General features: G+C 39.3%; 1 protein-coding gene across 1 annotated transcript in view; it reads right to left on the minus strand.

Moving 5' to 3' along the window:
* Positions 1-22,529, minus strand: part of LOC140235702 (methionine synthase-like) — a 304,954-nt gene that overhangs the window by 274,313 nt on the left and 8,112 nt on the right. The window contains exons 3-4 of the mRNA XM_072315720.1: positions 18,063-18,152; positions 11,520-11,682 (exon numbers count right to left, since the gene is read on the minus strand). Of these exons, the coding sequence (XP_072171821.1) occupies positions 11,520-11,682; positions 18,063-18,152 (253 nt within the window). The remainder of the gene's footprint in view (positions 1-11,519; positions 11,683-18,062; positions 18,153-22,529) is intronic.

Here is a 22,529-nt window from a genome sequence, read left to right on the forward strand (position 1 = left end):
TTCAAAGTATGGAGAAAAAGATTAATTTCAATATTCAATAGTAAATTGTTAGCATTTTATCCTGGCCTCCGACCCTTGACCTTTGACCTTATGACCCTAAATTCCCAAGAGAATCACTGTCAGGCAGAGGATGCATAAATATGTACCAAGTTTCATGATGATACCTTAAGCCACTTCAGAAATATGAAGGAAGAGGTGAAATTTAGCACTTTCACTTGACCTTTTTGGCAAAAAACTTCCCAGAGAATCTCTATTGGGTAATACATGTATACACCAAAATTCAAGAAATATCTTGCAGGCATTACAAAATCTTGATGGAAAGAGTGAAATTTTGAGGAGTTAATCTTGACCTTTGACCCTGACCTTTGACCACATGACACCAAAATTCCCTAGATAATCACTGCCAATCAGTACATGCATATGTACTAAGTTCCATGAAGATACCTTGAACCATTTTTTTTTTTCATGCTTTTTTTGCGGCATGAAATTTTCCTGAATTGCCACTGGCATTCAAGGCATATAGTGTAGACAAGAACTTTTGTGTGCATTTTAATTTTGCAAATCTTGGCGCTCGCAAAATTCACAAAATTAAAATGCACGCGAACATATTGCTCATTTTACAGTACCTTCAGGCATTGCAGAGACATGGGGGAAATAGTGAAATTTTGAGCATTTATTTTGACCTTGAACTTTGACCTTGAGCATCTGCACCCAAATGTTGATAGGCACAACTTCACCCAAACATATGCATGCCAAGTTTCATTAGGATACCTCAAACGGTTTTTAGTTATGCTGTTCACAAAATTGATTACGGACAGACGGAAGGATGGACAGAAGGACAAATGAATGGACAGATGGACAAAAGGACGGACAACCCGAAAACATAATGCCTCCAGCGACACTTCTTGGTAGAGGCATAAAAAACCCCAGGAAGTTATTCCTTGGTTACGATACCTGAATTCCGTACTGAATAGAACTGTTTGTTCTGATGGCATTTCTCTCCCAAGTATAAATAGAAATGTCACATTACCACACTATACATATCGCCATGTGATGGTTGTGCGGGATTTTAAGATGCCTTCATTTTGAAGAGTGGAGAACCGATTGCCATTGAAATGCTATGTCAAATTTTCAATACAATTACAAATATGATTCCCTGACTAAACAAGGAAAAGTAGAAATTACGCGGTGCGTAATATATGTCCCCGCCGGAAGTAGCATTTTGTAGCAAATGCACAATACAGGTCAAAAATCAAGGTCAAGAGTCAAAGAAGTCAAAGGTCAAAATTCTGTGTAGAAGTTCTGAAGCCCTCACCTAGTGCCATCACATAAAGCAAACGGAATTGAAATCGGGTTAGAAATGGCGAAGGAGTAGCATTTTGTTAGCAAAATGTACAATACAGGTCAAAAATCAAGGTCAAAGGTCAAAGGTCAAAGGTCAAAATTCTGTGTAGAAGTTTTAAAGCCCTTACCTAATGCCATCACATAAAGCAAACGGAATCGAAATCGGGTTAGAAATGGCGAAGGAGTAGCATTTTGTAGCAAAATGTACAATACAGGTCAAAAATCAAGGTCAAAGGTCAAAGAAGTCAAAGGTCAAAATTCTGTGTAGAAGTTTTGAAGCCCTCACCTAGTGCCATCACATAAAGCAAACGGAATCGAAATTGGGTTAGAAATGGCGGAGTAGCATTTTGTAGCCAATGTACAATATAGGTCAAAAATCAAGGTCAAAGGTCAAAGAAGTCAAAGGTCAAAATTCTGTGAAGAAGTTTTGAAGCCCTCACCTAGTGCCATCACATAAAGCAAACGGAATTGAAATCGGGTTAGAAATGGTGAAGGAGTAGCATTTTGTAGCAAAATGTACAATACAGGTCAAAAATCAAGGTCAAAGGTGAAAGAAGTCAAAGGTCAAAATTCTGTGTAGAAGTTTTGAAGCCCTCACCTAGTGCCATCACATAAAGCAAACGGAATCGAAATCGGGTTAGAAATGGCGAAGGAGTAGCATTTTGAAGCAAAATGTACAATATAGGTCAAAGGTCAAGGTCAAAGGTCACAACTGAAATTCTGTGTAGAAGTTTCAAAGCTCCCATGTAGTGCTATCATATAAAGCAAACAGAATCAAAATCGGCTCATAAATGACAGAGAAGTAGCAAATTGAACATTTTGATCACACACGGACGCACACACAGATGGACGGACAGACAGACGGACGGACACACACACGTACGGAGCCCGTTTCATAGTCCCCTGCTCGAACTCGTTCGGCGGGGACAAAAAGCAAATAATATTGATAACTTTTATTCATCATCTAAAAGTATACAACAATCACATTAATCATACACCACATTTTTACCAATCCTTGCTTGATTCTGGCTGGTTGAGATAGAGAAGGCATAAATTCATCAATAGCCTGGATTGCAGTTTCATGGTACTCATAACTTCCCTTACAGTGCCAAATGCAGAACTGCCAACATTTCGTATAAATATTTTGTCATCCAGTAGCTTTGCAAGGGCTGCCCCCTCCCCCCCCCCCCAAAAAAAAAATCCCATCCACCGAGTACGTTCTGTGGCCCCTGAATTTAACAGTTGGGGTCCAGGGGCAAAGCCCCCTTGCTTGTAGACCACATAGTATAAAGTTCACATGCTTCTTGAACACACATTTTTCATGTCAACTAAATATACTATATTGAAAGTACATTGCTTGTACATTGGAATAACGATTATCAATACAGCAATAACTTTGTTTTTTGCAACAATTTATGGCCCAGTGGCCAGTGATGATTACAATTTTTGTAATGTTAATGTGATTGTAATAAAGTTTAGTTTCATTCTAATTTTCTTTATTTCCAACAAAATATCGTTTGCCGCTTTCATCGGAAGTAATTCTGACAACGTTCTCTCAAGCAACGCAATAACCCCAAGCGTGCAGTTAGCGGCACAAGCCCCTAATACTGTTCCACCACTTTGCTTGTGCTCAAGAGTCTATATACTAGTGGTGTACACCAAGTTCGTTACGGTACCGCAACACAATATGTAGAACAAGCGAAGTTGAAATATGATGCTATGATCATTGTCACTGTACACAATCCCTGACGCAAGCCATATTCTTGTGTAGCTTCTTGAGAGTTGTCCCAAGGATTGGCGCGCTGTTGACTGTTACAAATCCAACTAGAACCATCACTCATTGTGATTAATATACCCCCACCCACTACTGAGGGAATTAGCTCAACCAGGATTAATTTTTTTTTAAACTCTTTAATGAAAAAAAATTTTACCATGGCAATGCACTGTTCAACAGTAAATAAGTGTATTGCTCACTGTTAGTCAAATGTCCCACATTCCAAGTCAAGTGCTCAAAAACTGAGTGAGCAAGGTAAATAAACTGACAATTTCTTTCACTAAGAATTGTGTTACCATGGCAACACAATATTGGACATTAAGAAAAAATGAAGTTTGCACACCATATATATATATCATAGCTGTCACATGTGCCAAATTTCAAGCCAAATGCTAAAAGGCTGAGGGGCTTAGTTGAATTCACAATATAAGGGTATCATTTTCATTCAAAATATACTGTTACCATGGCAACATATTTTCAACACTGACAAAGATTTTTCGCACATCTAGGTAATGTAGAAGCAACATCTGCCAAATTTGAAGCCAAAATGTTCTAAAACAGAGAGAGTTACATTGTAGGAGAATAGAAATGTTTGTATGATTTTCATTCGAAATGCACTGTTACCATGGCAACACATTGTTCAACAATGATGAAATATGAAGTTTGCATATCTCTGTACTATAGTGGTTGCATGTGCCAAATTTCAAGCTAAATGCTCAAAGACTGAGAGAGTTACTTGAATATCCACAATATTTGTGTCTGATTTTCATTCAAAATATGCTGTTACCATGGAAACGCATTGATCAACAAAAACAACATGTTAAGTTTGCACATCTGCGTACCATAGTGGTCTGGTGTGCCAAATTTCAAGCTAATTGCTCAAAGACTGAGGGAGCTAGCTGAATCCAAAATATCTTCATATGCTTTTTGGTGAAAAAATGCTGTTACCATGGCAACGCATTGTTCAACACTAATGATAGATTAAGTTTGCACATCTATAAGCTGTAGTGGTCACATGTGCCAAATTTCAAGCCAAATGCTCAAAGACTGAGTAACTGAATCCACAATATTTTCGCATGATTTTCATTCAAAATATGCTGTTACCATGGCAACACATTGATCAACAAATATGAAATAAGAAGTTTGCATATCTCTGTACTATAGTGGTCACATGTGCCAAATTTCAAGCTAAATGCTCAAAGACTGAGGTAGTTACCTGAATCCACAATATTTTTGTATGCATTTTAGTGAAAAGATGCTGTTACCATGGCAATGCATTGTTCACCACTGACGAGAGATCAAGTTTGCACATCTATACGCTATAGTGGTCACATGTGCCAAATTTCATGCCAAATGCTTAAAGACTGAGGGAGTTAACTGAATCCACAATATTTTTGCATGATTTTCATTCAAAATATGTCGTTACCATGGCAACACATTGATCACCACTGACAAAAGATTACGTTTACACATCTACATACCATAGTGGTCACGTATGCCAAGTTAAATGCTCAAAGACTAAGGGAGTTAGTAGGAATCCGCAATATTTTTGTATGCTTTTTGGTAAAAAAAGCTGTTACCATGGCAACGCATTGTTCACCACTGACGAAAGATTAAGTTTGCATATCTATATACTATAGTGGTCATGTGTCCCAAATTTCAAGTCAAATGCTCTAAGACTGAGGGAGTTAACTGAATCCGCAAAATATTTCCGTATGATTTTCATTCAAATTATGCTGTTACCATGGCAACGCATTGATCAACAATGACGAAAGAGTAAGTATGTACATCTACGTATCATAGTGGTCACATGTGCCAATTTTCAAGTCAAATGCTTAAAAACTAAAGGAGTTAGGTTAATCCACACATTTTTGTATGATTGGTAAAAAAACTGCTGTTGCCATGGCAACAGATTTATTAAAACACACACATCAAATGTATTTTGCAAAACTATGCATTACATTGATTGCATATCCCGAATTCAAATTGAATTGCTACATAACTGAGAGTAGTTTGATCCACATTTTGTAGGAATTTTATGAAAATCTGCCTTTGCCATGGCAACGCTTATGAAATACTCATGAAAAAGGTGTCTTGCACATCTGCCTGTGATAACAGTCACACATGCCAAATATGAAGTTAATTGCTCAAAAAATGAGAAAGTAGTTCGATCCACAAGATTTTATGAAAATATGCCGTTGCCATGGCAACGCATTATGCGATACTAACGAAAAAGGTGTCTTGCACATCTACCTTTGATAGCGGTCACACATGCCAAATTTGGGGTCAACTGCTCAAAAAATGGGAGAGGAGTTCGATCCACAACATTTTGTAAGATTTTTTTAAAATTTGCCTTTGCCATGGCAACTCATTATGCAATACTAACGAAAATGGTGTCTTGCACATTTTCCTTTGATAGCGGTCACACATGCTAAATTTGGGGTTAATTGCTCAAAAAATGAAAGAGTGGTTCGATCCACAAGTTTTTATGAAAATATGCCTTTGCCATGGCAACGTATTATGCGATACTAACGAAAAAGGTGTCTTGCACAACTACCTTTGATAGCGGTCACACATGCCAAATTTGGGGTCATTTGCTCAAAAAAATGAGAGAGGAGTTCGATCCACAAGATTTTGCAACGGACCGACCGACTGACAGCCCGACCGACCGACCAGCCACCCAACCTCAGAGTGATTCCTATATACCCCCCTACACACTATGTGTGGTTGGGGGTATAACTATAACAAGATCGTCGGTTCCAGGTTATTTTTTTCGTATCTGGGGGGCGTTTCATCAACGAGTTCGTCGGAGGTTTTCACCGACGAATTTGCTATCAGCCAATCAGACGTAAGGATTTACACTGACAACTGTTAAAAGCTAATGAAATCCTTGGTCTGATTGGCTGATAGCAAATTTGTCGGTGAAATCTCCGACGAACTCGTTGATGAAACGCCCCCCTGAAAACTCAAGTACTCTGTATATAAACACAGAGGTAAAATTCGGTTACATGCACTGTATAAGATATGATGGTACATTCATCTACACCGTCAAGGCAAGTGCCAAAATGTGTCTTGCCCATTTACGTAGACGAAATTAATGCTTTTCTAACTCCCAGAAGTTCATTGACACCACCTATGACCTTTAACCCTGTGGTGACCTTTAACTCCCACCAAAGAGACATCTACATCTATGAGCCATAATCGGAAACGCGCCCTAAAAGCTTAAAAGGGCATTGTACCGGTTTTTTATTTTTTTATATGTTGTTCTTTTAATTCTAAAAGACCCAGCGGTGCAAACAGAATCAAAATTTCATAACGATTTAGCCCGTAATTTCATGTTAAAAATTGAACTTTTTGGGTGAGAATTATGCTAATGAGCTGACGAGCCCGGATGTCGTGACGTCACAGGTGCCAACTATATCACTGATTACAAGCTCTCGCATACGCGTGCATTAAATCGTACCGAGTAGCAGACGACGCTTAGGCCCAATTTAGCTAGCAGGCGGCACTTGTGTACTGTCCTATTCATGCAGCTGTCTCAAATTTCTCTGAACCAAATCCCACCAAAATTACAGGATATACTTCTAAGCATATTTCAAAATACTGTCTTATATTTGAACGAAATCGGTATTCGAGAAGTATCAATATTGATGCCGACTTTCAAGTCGTCACTCAAAAAAACTCACTCTATTTGCGAAAGATCATGGTAAACGCGACATGCACAATCTAGAACTGAAGTTAGCTGATTAGTACTTTGCGAATGGGGAATTTACGCAGGAACTAAAACTAAAAAATGTCATGATTTTGGCGATTTGTGTGATTTACTAACTATATTTTTCATTCGATTTAGCTCAAATAATTTATAAATTGATTTTTTGCTCCCGATTACTTGAAAGATTTGTCTCATATTACATGGCTAACTTCAGTCTGTGCGTGCGCAGGCAGGTAGGGCCTATGCCGCGATCACTCTTGTTTAGTCGTACAGAGCAGATTATTTTTAGCGACGACAGGAAAGTCGACAACTTCACTTATGCTTCCCGACTTGCGATTTGGTTCCAATTAGCGTGAGCAAGTGGACATGAGTCATAGAGTATTTCCTGTGATTTTGGTGCGATTTGGTTAAGTGAATTTTGAGATATCTACATGGATATGGAAGTACGCTAGCACTATACCTACACCAGCGCTTGGATCGCGAAGCGGCGGCACTGTTACTATCTACATGGTCAGGCCGCTCTTCCAAGGTATGGGTCCTACTAAAACTAAACTAGATCTAGATCTAGTCCTTGGTGTTAATACGACCACCATGAGATTTATCTCGACTACAAAAACATTGAAAATCCATAAAGCAGATACCTTACCTGCAAAATTCAGCACAGAAACAACAGGGCCTGCAGCACAAGGGCCTAGATCTAACGGCAACGCTAGACCTTGGAGTCTGGACTTTCATCTGGACTTTCTTCCAAGTTCTGGCAGCAGGGGTATGTATACTATAAGTATAACGTTTACGCTGTGCCTATTAACGCTGTGCACGTACAGCTGTCGACGGGGCGGTGAGTGAGTGTAGGGGCCTACTCATCAAGACTTGAACTGCCACGTAACGTTAGAATCTACTCGGTCCTTGACTGCTCACAAGTCCTAGTCCTAGTTCTAGAGTCTATGTGTACTGGGTGCCGTTTTCTTCTAACTAGGCGTAGAATCTAAACCGTGATTGCCGTTGACTATCACTCAGTCCTCATCTTCGTTAGATAAGTTTGAACTGTCGAACCATTATCGCTCATCATCAATGCATAGTATACAGAGTATTAGTGCAACGTTACTTACACACAGTTTTCTATGGGCAGCACGTTCGGACAATGATGCCAATTTCATTTTGCATATCTGGAATATTCCCCACAAATTTTATCTAAATAAAAAGCTTTTGAAGAGATTCCTTTTAAAAATTAATTAATATTGTTTAACATGTTTATTTCAGCTCCATAATGCAATTTTATTAAATAACAGTTTTTGCAGTACTTCATGTGAGATTTCATCAGTAAATTGACATGTGTAGTTCGTTTTGCTAAAGTCGGAGAGTGGCACCTGTGACGTATGCCAAATTGTGTGGATCGTTCCTTGGCTTGCTCGTTTTCATTTTTTTTCAAAAAATCATTACAGGCTTATCCTGGGTTTTAGAATCCTCTCTTTCCAGTTGTAGGCATCAAAAAATGTAGATTAGAATTATCAGACAATTAGAAAATGTCAGTACAGTTTTCTTTTAACATTGGGCCCTAAAGTTCATTGACCCCTGTCTGTGATCTTTGACCTTGAAGTAACCTTCATGTCTGGTAAAATGTGTAACTTTGTATAACCGCTCTTCCCTCCAAGTTTTATTGAAACTGAAGTCCTCAGTAGAGAGTTATTCAAGTTTTTGTAGCGTTACGGACAGACGGACGGATGACGGATGGACGATGGACGGACGACGAACAGACGCCGCAGAAGATCCGTTACTCTCCCCGCATCTCTGTTAGTCTCCCCGCATCTCCGGTGAGCTCGACAAAAAGCAGGAAATGCAACAGGAACATGCTAGAGCAAACTCGCGATAATTATAATAACAATTTAATATATTCTTGACCATTGTTGTCAAATGTCCCTGCCCAACTTCCTGTTTTTCTCTCACTAATGCAGTACTTCTGAGTTGCGCAAAATATGCACTTGAGACCCAGATGGCTTTAAATGCCAGTACCATGTGCTTCCAGCTTGTTGCGATGCATCATGCTGAATGCATGAATGTGTATCCGAGGAGGTTGATGGATGTCATTGACGACAAAAATTATCAATTGTTGATCGCAAAATCAGCTGAGATAGTATTTAGATATGATACAGTTGAGTTCATTCAAATTTTAGCATATGATCTCATTGTAATTTAATTTTGACATGTAATTCAATTTTTCTCACAATGAAAAGATACATAAAGAGGGTATATACACACAACTTAGTAGCTAATGTTTGTGAACGTAGTGAATTTTAACGAATATATGTTTCGTCAGGGTTCAGGAACAGTTACAATCAAACTCGACAGAATTTTTCTGTGTTGTAAAGTTTTTTTATTGAAAAAAAAAATTACATGTTCCAAATTTCAGACGAAACCTATACAATTCGATACATTTATACATTGTACAATTTGATATGTTTGCAAACATCAGCCACTCACATGCAGTTACATGCCCCCTTTTTGGGTCTACGTACCTTTTGAAAAGTGAACTTAACACTTCGGATAATACATAAATGCAATTATGTATTTTTTTTTTTTTTTTGATCCAAAAAGAACACTAATTTGAATTGTGGCATTTGTGGTAACATGTAGGCCTATTCTTTAGTGAAGGCTATAGCTTTTAGCTATTCCAATGTTGTGAGATATGAGTTTTCTTTAATTTGTAGTGCCATCTGTACAAATAAAATTTGTAGGATCGCAACTGTGCAGTTTCGATCTTTTCATTTGTACAGAGGGCAGACAAATTTGAAAAAAATACCCATACCTCATATCTTCACCCCTCTGCTTAATAATCTCTTGTTTTCATTTATTCCGATGCTGTTCCATTGCGGGACTCAGAAAGAGACTTCATGAACTTGCCGCGATAAGTTCTTGATGGCATTCTGTTTGGCGCTGGCAGTGTAGTCACTGCCTGCATATGATATTGCTCTCTTTTTGGTAAATAATCAATCACACAGAGAATGGACCTTATATTCAACAGTAGTTTCTGGTTTTGAAATGTGTGATTTTGCTCGCTGTTTGTTCAGTTAAAAAGAAACAAATTGTCATTATAGCCGCACAAGTCTTTGTTTTTCTTTGTCTTTTTTAGGCCAGAAATTATCTCGCAATAAAAGAAACTTTGAATTCCCTTAGGTTAAGATCCAAAGCTAGTTGGGACTGGACAATTTATCTCGTAAGCGGATTCTCATTGTATCTGATCTTGCTCTAACGGGATTCCCTTCCAGTATACACACAATACCTCGCTGAATAAACGAGGAGTTACATGTAGTGCGGTGATGGTCCGTAGCATGTACCGTATTTTGCTCTCCCAAATCTCATGTCCGCGATGCAATGTTCAGTAGTGTGTATTTATCATATTTTGCTCTCCCAGATCTCATGCGCACCATGCGAGCGTGGTTATTCTGAACAAGCCATCATGAGGGCCACTTCATCGTGCATTCTAACCACATTTTGATCCTTCAAATTTGGGTTCCAAGGAAAGCAGTTACTTTTGTACTAAAACATGAACAGAAAGGACAATTGTCAACATTCACATTAAAACATTAAAATCTGGGAGAGTTTTACTATGACTCAGGATGTTGGGAGATATTTTCTGGGAGTCTCCCACAGAATCAAAGGAGAGTTGGCAGCTCTGCAAATGGCCCTAACAGCACCCAAATTGCTCTCTTTTTGGTAAATTCATGGTATGTACGTGTACATACTGAACACATTTGGCTCTAATTAGCTAATTTGCATATGTACAATAGTAAAGTAGATGGTAATATATACTATGACCTAAAAATGTTGTTAGGCCCAAGGTTTTGTTGTTGTTGTGACTGATTCATATTTTAGAGGAGTATTGCAGAAAACTGAGCTTGGTCGGTACCTTGGTAACCTTAAGCAGTCATTTTTTAGAAGTCCCATTAGCATATTCAGCTAATTAGTGCAATATGTTATATGTTGCTCATTTCATCGCAGAGAGTATGAAAGACAGGACTAGTATAATATGACTTTTACCAAAGGTTTTCTATGACCAGGAATTTATAATACCGGTTTGTACTTTCAAACAATGAAAGTGTCGTAAATATCATAATTCGCATAATGAGATAATTAGCACATTATGAATGTACAGTGTACAATAGTCCAGTAAGATGGTACCATATCGTCGCTGGGGTGACAAGACCTTGTATCTGAAATTTTGGTGAAAAGGATTATTATTATTATTTTTTTTTTTTTGGATTAATGGTCAAATAATGGGTTAAGTGATGTCCTGGCCTAATCCCAACTGTCTTACTCCAAAAATGAAGCCACCATGGCATGTCAAAGGAAAGGCTATCCCATTCACTACAGTGCTTTGGCCGCCATGTTTTTTGGCTCTGCTGAACATTTGACATTTTGTAGATACGAGGTCTTGTTGCCCCAGGGACGATATGCCATGTGCTGTATATGACCTTAAAAAGTTGGAAGGTACATTTATGTACACGGTTTTGGTAGATGTTTTGTAATTACAAATGTAGATGGGTACTAGCAATGCAGTGAACTAAGCTTGGTTGCCACCCTCTTAATTTCTTATGCAATTTTACTGGGAGGCAGGGAAAAAAGGCTCTCAATACCCTCTGAGCCTGCTTTTTTCTAATGTCACCACTGGTACCTGGTTTCACTAGTACTTACTGATATTTCTGTATGCAGGATTCTCCACTGAAGGAGAAATGGACAAAGTCCTGTTAGTAGGTCCAATGGCTCCAGCCACGTAGCGTTTGATCCCCGTCTCAGCCAACACATCATCAGCTGCCCTCTTTGCAAGCTCAGCGGAGGCTTTATTCAGGCGATACACCTGGTGACACAAAGATCCATTCCATTCAACTTACAGCAAGAATAGCACAGGAGGTTGGAGATATGGAGTCACACAGTCTTATTACCTTGGAACCCATGTCTAATACCATCACTCAAAAACAGTTGAAGTATTGCCAAACTTCATCTGCCTCATAGTTAGGAAGACAATTGATTCATGTCTCCTTGCATGATGACCAGCCGCTCTCAAAGATACATATTATGTTGTACGTGTTCATGATGGTAATTACTTTTTGCCATAGCCATCCCTACTTATGAAAGATGAGTTATGCATAATGGTAAAGACATGGACAGGGATCCACTAGAAACTGTGCAAAGATTGATGAAATAATATCAAAATCACTTGACTGGGCATGTCTGGGCACTTATTTGACATGTCAATTCATGAATAACTACTCTTGAAGATTATACCATATCAGTTTTAATTGTCAGAATTTAGCGGAAAAGAGATAAAATCGACTTTCTAGGAGGGTACAGTTTCAAGCACTTTCACAACATAAAGCTGTGATTTACACTTCATTTACCGTAATGCATCAAGAGGCAAAATATACCCAACATAATGTTAGAGTTCAAAATCAATCTTCAGATTGGCCCGGATGCATAAAAACAAGCAATTGCTTGCGAACAAAAGCTTTTGCTAGCAAGCACAAGCACAAGCACAAGCAATTGCTTAGAGATCAAGTATTTGCACAAAAACATATAATAATAAACAGATCTTTTGCTTGTTCTTGCTAGCAATTGCTTACAATTTTCCAAGCTCTGTAAAATGAGCTTGCGCTTTTGGTTAACTGGGATGTTCACTTTCAAGTATCATTTTCCTATTCATACAAGAGACCCGCGGGTCTAGCGCTCACCCGAGTATCGCAAGTTCACCTTTCACGCAGTCACTAATCTAAATTACACACAGCTCTACCAAAATTTGACCAGGCATTCTCAAGTACAAGATGAACATGTACAATTAGGGCTCAAATTCGGACCCCTCCCTCCCCCCCCCCAACTCATAGTATCAATTTTAGCTCTATCACTTCTGGTTCTAGAGAAGAACACTTTTTTAAAGATTCCTTAATTTGGGAGGATGGGGAGGGGGGCAGGAGCATGGTGCCCATTTTCACAAATTGAGATCCTAACCCCCTAGGGATGCTACCTGCCAAGTTTGATGAACATCCATCATGAGGTTTTCAAGAAGAAGATGAAAATGTACAAGTTAGGCCCCAATTTGGACCTCCCCACCCCTCCCCCCTGCCCGCAAAGGGGGCACCCCTAGTAGTCATTTATGTACTAACTCATAGTATTGACTTAGCTCTATCACTTCTGATTCTAGAGAATATTTCTAAAGATTCCTTAATTTTGGGAGGTCTGGGTCCCTTGGGGCCTCCAGGTGGGACATGGTGCCCATTTGAACAAATTGAGATCCTACATCCCTAAGGATGCTACCTGCCAAGTTCGGTGAAAATGGGTCATGGGTTTCTCAAGAAGAAAATGAAAGAAAATATACAATTTAGGCCCCATTAGGACCCCTTCGCATCCCCCTCCCCTGGGTCCCAAGGGGGGCACCCCTGATTCTGCCATGAACAAACTTGAAACTACAGTCATCAATGTACTAACTCATAGTATCAACTTAGCTCTATCACTTCTGGTTCTAGAGAAGAAGATTTTTAAAGATACCTTAATTTTGGGGGTTTGGGCCCCCTGGGGCCCCCTGGGTGGGGCACGGTGCCCATTTTTGCAAATTGAGATCCTAACCCCCTAGGGATGCTACCTACCAAGTTTGGTGAAAATCCATTATGAGATTTTCAAGAAGATGATGAAAATGTACAATTTAGGCCCTATATGGACCCCCCACCCCAACGGGAGCACCCCTATATCTGCCATGAACAAACTTGGAACTACAGTCATTAACGTACAAACTCATAGTATTAACTTAGCTCTATCACTTCTGGTTCTAGAGAAGAAGATTTTTAACTTTAGATACCTTAATTTTGGGGGTTTGGGGCCCCCTGGGGCCCCCTGGGTGGGGCACGGTGCCCATTTTTGCAAATTGAGATCCTAACCCCCTAGGGATGCTACCTACCAAGTTTGGTGAAAATCCATTATGAGATTTTCAAGAAGATGATGAAAATGTGCAATTTAGGCCCTATATGGACCCCCCCACCCCAACAGGAGCACCCCTGGATCTGCCATGAACAAACTTGGAACTACAGTCATTAACGTACAAACTCATAGTATTAACTTAGCTCTATCACTTCTGGTTCTAAAGAAGAAGATTTTTAAAGATTCCTTAATTTTTGGGGGGTTTGGGGCCCTCTAGGGGCCCCCTGGGTGGGGCATGGTGCCCATTATAACAATTTGAGATCCTTGGGGGTTTTTAAGAAGAAGATGAAAATGTGAAAAGTTTATGCACGACGAACGACACATGCAGGATGCCGGACGAAGAGCGATCGCAATAGCTCACTTGAGCCTTTGGCTCAAATGAGCTAAAAACTAGAAAAGTTGCTATGGCGACTGGTATGCCTCCATCATAATGCATGGTTCTCCTATCCTACATTGTATAGAACAATGTCTTGACAATGTGTGATGACAGTTTCATATCTGGCAAAATATTGAAAGGACAGGTTTGTCACAAATGTGTTGAATGTTCAGTTTTCTTAAACTAGATTTGCTATATTGTCTAAGAGTGCAGGTACACATATTTGAGGATTTGATGACTTCTACTTGACTTTTGACCCTTATGTAAGTTTATGCACTGAGTAATTTTCAAGGTATGAAGAAAAAGTGTAATTTCAGTATTAAATAGAAAAATTTTTACATTTTAGCCTGGCCTTTGACCCTTGACTTTTGACTCTAAGACCCTAGAATACCTAAGAGAATCACTGTCAAGTATAACATGCATTAATATTTACTATTAATTTCATAATACCTAGAGTCACTTTCAAGGTATGGATGAAAAAGTGAAATATAGCACTTTCAATTGAGCTTTGACTTTTTGGCAGAAAATTTCCAAGAGAATCTCCATTAGGTAATACATTTATATTAAGTTTCAGGAAAAATCTTGCAAGCATTGCAAAATCTTGAGAGAAAAGAGTAAAATTTTGAGGAGTTCACCTTGACCTTTGACCCCTAAATTCCCTAGATAATCCTAATCAGTCAGTACATGCATATGCACCAAGTTCCATGAAGATTACTTGAAAGGTTGAACCATTTGTGAGACATGGAGAAACAAATGAAATTTTGATATTTTCACCTGACCTTTGACCTCATAACCTGAAACTCTCTGGAGAATCTTTACTTGGTAGTAGATGTATACACTAAGTTCAAGAAAATACCTTCAGGCATTGCATATATGCGTATCGGGGAAATAGTGAAATTTTGAGCATTTGACTTTGACCTTTTGGCCTTTGACCTCCAGCCAATTTCACTCAAAAAAACCCAAAAACTACTCAATTAATTTCCCCATCATACGTAATCCTTGGACCAAGTTTGGTGAAATTTGCTTTATCCAGTCTTGAGTTATCACATAATTGGATAAATTGTAGGATTTGACCTTGACCTTTAACGTTTGACCTCCGGCCAATTTCACTCAAAAACTCAACAGGTAATTGCCATATCATATGTCCTCCTTGGACAAAGTTCGGTGAAATTTGCTTCCTTGAGTCTTGAGTTATCGCATAAATGGATGCAATTTCATGATTTGACCTTGACCTTTGACCTCTGGCTGATTTCACCCAAAATCTAATCAAGTAATTGCCCCATCATACTTTATATTTGGACCAAGTTTGGCAAAATTCCACTCAATATTACTCAAGTTATCGCATAAACAAATGGGGATGGCCATACAGACGTACGTACGGACGGACAACCCGAAAACATAATGCCTCTGGCACACTTCGGGCGGAGGCATAATAGAGACCAAACTTGTGCAGGTGTGGTATAAATCTACAAGAAATTCCTCCTAAGTAGTGTAAGAAATTTTTTCATTTCAACATCGGGAATGTGCGGAGGTTAGCATGTAGAATGTGATGAGAAACAGGTAGGATGTCTGACATCTGTACAGAGCAAGGAGACCTCTCTCTCCATGTGGGATCTGGTAGATCCGGGCCCCATTTCATAAAAAGTTGATGTGATAGCAACTCTTGGAGGGATGGCAATTGTCATGGTAACGACACAAATCCAGCTTCCTGATTGGCTGTTGCTATTGGAAGTTGCCATTCCAGGAAGAGTTGCCATCCTAACATCTTTTATGAAATGGGGCCCCAGGCTACGCAGTGATGGGAATCAGACAGTACGTGTGTGTGTGTGTGTGTGCCTCTGTCTGTGTGCATTTTTGAGTGTCATTTTATACCTCTTCTGCTATGTCAGGAAATGTTTCTGTACACACACTCCCTTTCAAATAAATGCTGTCACCCCGCCTTTGTTCTTATGTTTGCACAGTAATTCCTTTCGTAGAAAACGCAAGCAATTGCTTGTGCAGGACAAGCAAAAAGTATAAGCACAAGCTAAATTTTATGCATATGGATATAAGCAACTGCTTGAGCTAGATCTTTAATTTGACAAGCTTACGCTTGTGCTTGAAGCAATTGCTAGTCTTATACATCTGGTCCACTGCTCGGAACAATGGCTACTTCAAACCCAAATCATCAAAGGCACAAATGCACCTGTAGAATTCTGTTGTGCATCCATAGAAAGCTGACAGCTGTTTGAATAATTAGAACCAGTTGGAACTCCAGCTCTTGAACCTACTTGTACTCATTCATACATACTTCATAAATATTGTTTCTCCTACATCCTACAACAGCAGTGTTGTTGCCTACTTAAAATCATAGTCCTGAAATTCAAGCATTTTAAAGTAAAATTCATACCATGTTTCTGCAGGGAATATCATGAGTAAATTGCATGAGTTTTGTAACAGTTCTGATGAAATTTTTTAGTCTTTTTTTTTTTTTTTGGTTCTTTTTGTCTTCACTGCTTGGAGGCATCTAAATAACAGAGAAATCCAGATAAGAGGGGGCCAGATAATCAAGTTTGGACTGTAGGAAATTTAGTAAAGATTTGCAGGCAATCAAAGTGCAAACTTGTTATGGTAATATCACCTGCAATATCGGAAGATTAAGAAACAAGGTTGACGTGAAGTTGATAATCTCTCTCTAGTCAACAGTCAGTCCGCAGCACCCGATAATTCGCTCGTATTTATTCAACTCGTATGCAAGCCTGCTCTAGGCTTGCATACGCAATGAGCTGCGTAAAGGGATTTTGTCCTTGGGCTTTCGGCAACAAAAATACACCTTATGTTCACAAATTTGGTATCAAATTCAAGGAAAATATGTAAGCTATCGTCACATGTTACTCAAATTATTGTAAATGAAAAATATCATAGCGTAATTTGAGCATGAAAAATGATGAAAAAAGTAATTCGTGCAGTACTCGTTCAAGACGTTCAAAAAATACCAAAGTCACCTTGCGTCTCAATGAAAATGCTTTATTTGTTAGTCCATCTCCAAATCTTTGTATCCATGTAAATATCTTGACAATTTGTTGCTTAATCCGGTCAGGAACCAGTAAAATATACATCCATGTCAGTGCTGATCAGCTTGAAACCTTGCAATCTCAAGAGTAAGCTCTCTCATTGGACAGCGCTTGCATTCAGCGCTTGCATTACGTTATTACGCTGCTACATAACGGTTTCATGCCACTTGCGGTTTCTTGGCACGGTTGTAGTTCAAGCCAAGTTCAAATGCTGGATGCAAGCACTGTCCAATGAGAGAGCTCTCTCGCGCCACTGTACACTTTGTGTGGAGAATACTTCCGGCTTAGGAGTGAATTTTACAGACATTTCAAAACGGAAAAACTAGTATAAATCATGCTTGCGTCTCCTTGACTCCAATATATGATGAGCATCTAAGTTTCCTCTCTACGAAAAAGCCAAAATCAGAAACAACAGTTTCTTAAGCCGGTCAGGAACCAAAAAAGAACTTTAGACGACAAAATCTTCCGTGAAAAGCAGGTAAAATTTACGCAAATTCAACTGATTATATAGTCATGATAAGATCCGATGTTATACGCAAATTTAGTATCAAAATAAAGATCAAAGTCTGGAGAACAATTTACCCTGACTTGTAGCCATGACGAATGTATGTACAAGTCGCTACACTGTGAAAACAATAGCCCTATCAAAGTCTCGCAAAATCTCGCACGACGAGACACCTTTCGAACGCAAAGATCGTCAACGAGAGTGCTGAATAAATCTTGCCGGATCGGCTCATTAGCATACGTGCTGCGGACTGACTGTCAAAGCCTTTTTTTTTCTATTTCTTCAAACAGCGAATTCATTTTGTTTTGTAATCCCACTGGCAGGCAACATCAACTCACCATGTGTTCTAGGCCATAGTCTGCTTGAGCAATAGAAGTGCCACTGAAAGTGTTGGTTTCAACAAAATCAGCACCAGCATCTAGATAAGCCTGGAGGATTTAACATACATATTCAAAAAAGTTAAAGTCATGGACAATATTCTTGTATCACTGAGCACACTATATATCATAATTACAGATAAGAAAATAAGAAATTAATGTGAATCACGTCAAGCCCAGACAAAGCTATAAAAGCCTGCTGGGCTTATAATGGAATATGATAAACAACAGGATGCAAAATCCTCACAAGTACAAACAATTAAGTCATGTTATTACAAGAACACTTTGAAGCAGAAAAAAAATTAAAGAAATATCAAAATGAAAATGAACTGAATCCCTACAAACTACCAATGATGCATACAACACAGTTTTAATACAAAATCCATTGAGTATTTAAGTTGCAGAATTATTGCGAGTTTAGCAAAGCAGAAATGGGCGCACTATTTGTACATCTTCATACATCTTGACAATTGGAGATGACAGTTTCACATGATTAGCAAAAAAAAAAAAAAAAATGAAACGACATGTTTGAAAGTTTGATGTCACAACCCCACATGTGTTGAGAGTTTATACATTCATTGAACCAGATTTCATTCGGATCCTATGGGTAGTTGTTTCAGAGAGCAAGTACCTGGTACATTTATTTGGGAATTGGGAGTATTTTCACCACATATTTGACCCTTGCCCTTTGACTCAATGACCAACAACTTTCTATTAAGTAATCACGAGAGCATAGGCCCCATGCCTTGCCGTGGTTGTTTTTATCTCCTCCGAAGCCGTCGGCTCCGGGCCCCCGAGACCAGTGCAGTAGGCAGGGTCTCTTCTATTCGATCGACCAGGTTTCGTCCGCGCTCCGCCTCCGTGTTGACGTCGAGAGCGGGAAGAAAAAGTGAGGGCTCTATGGGGCACCAAGTGTCGCATGGCCCATTTTGTTACAAATCGGTCATTTCGTCGACGAAATTATCATTTCGTTTTGAAATGTCATTTCCTAACGAAATGAACATGTTACGAAATGACTGATTTCGTAACAAACTAGATCTGGGCCATGCGACACTTGGCATCCTATACAGCTTGCACCAGCTCGCAGGCTCAGGTCGCACACTCGGAACTCTACACAATAGGCCATATGCGTAGAGTTCTGTGGTCGGACTTTCGGCTTTTCTCTCTTGCTCGCCCACCTGATCGCTCGCGGAGACAATGGATACACACACTATGCATGGGTATGGGCAAAGAGATTTTAATCTCATTATCGTGGAGAGTGGACTGCATGTATTGTACCTGTGTTGCATTGCATATCATATGTTCTCGGTACACGGGAAGCTACGAATGCTGTATTTTATTTTGCACAACTGCAGCATCGTCACTTAGATGGGATTGCTTTGGGTGGGAAAATCATTTCTTTTTTATGAAAATGTGGTAAAAGAAATATGAATCATGACATACACTGTAAGCTACTTTCAACCTTTTGAATGAAGAGAAAAAATTTGTTTCTGTGGTGGCCAGAGATAGAGGACTCATGTATTTTCTTTTTTAAATGGGTGGGGAGATTGAGGGTAATTGGCATAGGTGAGGGGGAGATATGGGGGGGGGGGGGTTAAATGGGAAGAATCTGGGCAAAAAACCACAAAAACAAGGCAAGAGCCAAAATGCGTCTTGCCCATTCACATATAAAAAATTAATGTTTTTCTAAATCCCAGAAGTTCGTTGACCCCGTCTATGACCTTTGACGTTGTGGTGACCTTCAACTAACCAAAGGACATTTACCAGTCAAATTTGGTCACAATGGACATATATAGATAAAAAGTTGTGAGCCATAATTGAAACGCGCCATAAAAACTTATCACTGGGACCTAAAAGTTTGTTGACCCCTGTACGTGACCTTTGACCTTGTGATGACCTTCAACTCCCCAAGGTACATCTACCAGGTACCATCCAAGTTTGGTCACAAACGGACATAGGGATCAAAAGTTATGAACCATAATCGAAACATGCCGTAAAAACTTCACATTGTGCCCTAAAATTTCGTTGACCCCAGTTTTTGACCTTGTGATGAACTCCCCAAGGTACATCTACCATCAAAGTTTGGTCACAAACGGACACATTGGGATCAAAAGTTATGACACATAATCGAAACACACAATAAAAACTTCACATTGGGCCCTAAAAGGTCGTTGACCCCTATCTGTGACCTTTGACCTTGTGGTGACCTTCAACTCCCCAAGGGACATCTACCATCCAAGTTTGGTAGCCAACGGACATATGATGCAATATTTGGTACCCTGGGGTACCAAATGAAAATTCGGCATTTTGTTGAATTAATTATTTTTTTTTTTCAGCGCTGTACCCTGGCTTACCAAAAAATGTGTCAAAATATTTTTTAGTATTATTTTAGTATTATTATGCACAAAAATGTTGTCTTATTTGTGATTATGCAACAATCAATGTATGCAACTGATAATTATTTTCTGCTCTGAACCTTTTTCTTTCGCATTTCATCTCTTATTATCGACCATTAGCGCACGCGTAGAAGATTATAAAGATGGCAGCCCCCATGATCAAATTTTGAAGAAATACAGTTGATTTGGGGGTGAATTTTCTGGGCTTTCGGTGATTTTTTTTTTTTTCTGAAAATAAAAGTCGCGATAGATGATGTTTACAAAACCTTGTGGTGCTAGAAATTACTTCGAAAAACACCTATGGCGCTAGTTCATTGCGACGACTTTGCCTGGATACGCATGATAAATAATGGGCATGAGATGGCGCTATACAACACGGTACCCCGGGTTACAATGGTACCCCGGTGTACGGCGTGCCGAATCATATACATCAAAAGTAGCCATGTTCAGACGTATTTCTAGTCGGAGTAAAATTTTATGGCGCAGCAATTAGAATTCAATGTTACGCTTATCTTACCACGACCCTGTGTCCACATGATGGTCGTTGGAAGAAACTGCGACCAATTTATCACGGTCTTCGTGGGGATCACCGTGGAGGGTCAGTGTAACTTCTGGAAGTGGTAGCGCCGCGCACGTCGACCATACAACGTACTATTGTTTTTTACCAGCGGCATTTATCCTCTCCATTCTTGTTGATGAGAATTTCTGAGCGCTAGCTTCTCCGTTGTGATTGACTAGGTTAAAATTGTACTGCACGCGCACGTGTACTCGCATTTGACTTGGGAAGTTTTACCTAGGTTGTATAAGGTGTGTAAGGTCATAGATACTCCGAGGGTTGTCCACATGGGCAATTTACTCCGACCGGCTAGTTATGGTAGCAAGATACTCCTGAAAAAACTCAGGAGTATCTTAGTAGGAGGAAGAGGTCGTGGTAAGTTCCCATGACCGGAAGAAGTTACCACGACCTTGTTCAGACGGGCATTACTCCGACCTTCCTTCGACTAAGCTCCCTCCGACCTTCCTTCGACCAAGCTTTCTCTGACACTTCCTCTGACCAAAACTGTCTCCGTCTGAATGCAGCTATAATCAAAAGGCGCCGTAAAAACTTAACATTGGGCCCTTAAGTTCATTGACCCCTGTCTGTGACCTTTGACCTTGAGGTGAACTTTATTTTCAGTAAAATGTGTAACTTTGTATAACCACTCTTCCTTCCAAGTTTGATTGAAATTGAAATCCCCAGTAGAGAGTTATTATTAGTTTTTGTTATAGATGGACAGACGCCGCAGGCAATCCCTTAGTCTCCCTGCAACTCCGGTGGGCTCGACCAAAAAAAAAAAAAAAAAAAAAAAAAAATGGGAAGTTCTTTCTTTTTAACTAATAAAAACGGCAAAATAAATATGAATGAATATTTTCACATGACCTTTAACCCATGGTCCAAATCTTTCCCTACATAATTGTTACTATGCAGTAATGTATACATATTATACCTAGTTTATTTTTGTGGATGCTCGAGTTATTTCCAAGGTAGGAGAAAATAGTGTAATTTCAATATAAATAGAATTCTATCATTTTATCCTGACCTTTGACCCCAAAATTTTTAAGAGAAGCATTGTCAGGCAGCACATGCATAGTACCAGTATTAAGTTTGATGAAGTCACCTTCAGCCATTTCCAAGATATGAGGGAAAAGTGAATGTTTAGCATTTTCCCTTGACCTTTGACCACACTGCCCAAAAACTTTCATTAAAGGACAAAGAACGTGAGATTTAAATTAAGAAAATCATATTAAAAAAGTGTCAAAGCTGAGGGAAATGTCTCCTGAAACAGATTTTTAATGTGACTAATTGAAAGATATTCGCACCACTGAGAAATCACGAGTTAAAACTGGTTGATACACTCCATCGATTTTCGCCCCAGAACAGCTGTCTTTTTCAAGCTCTAAATTATGACGTCACGCAAGGCTCAAAACCCTTTACGACTGCAGCGGTACATTGAGGCTGCCATTCATAAAGCACCTATTCTCCGGCGAGTGG

Source organism: Diadema setosum, chromosome 1 (genome assembly GCF_964275005.1).
Source record: "Diadema setosum chromosome 1, eeDiaSeto1, whole genome shotgun sequence".
Lineage (NCBI taxonomy): Eukaryota > Metazoa > Echinodermata > Echinoidea > Diadematoida > Diadematidae > Diadema > Diadema setosum.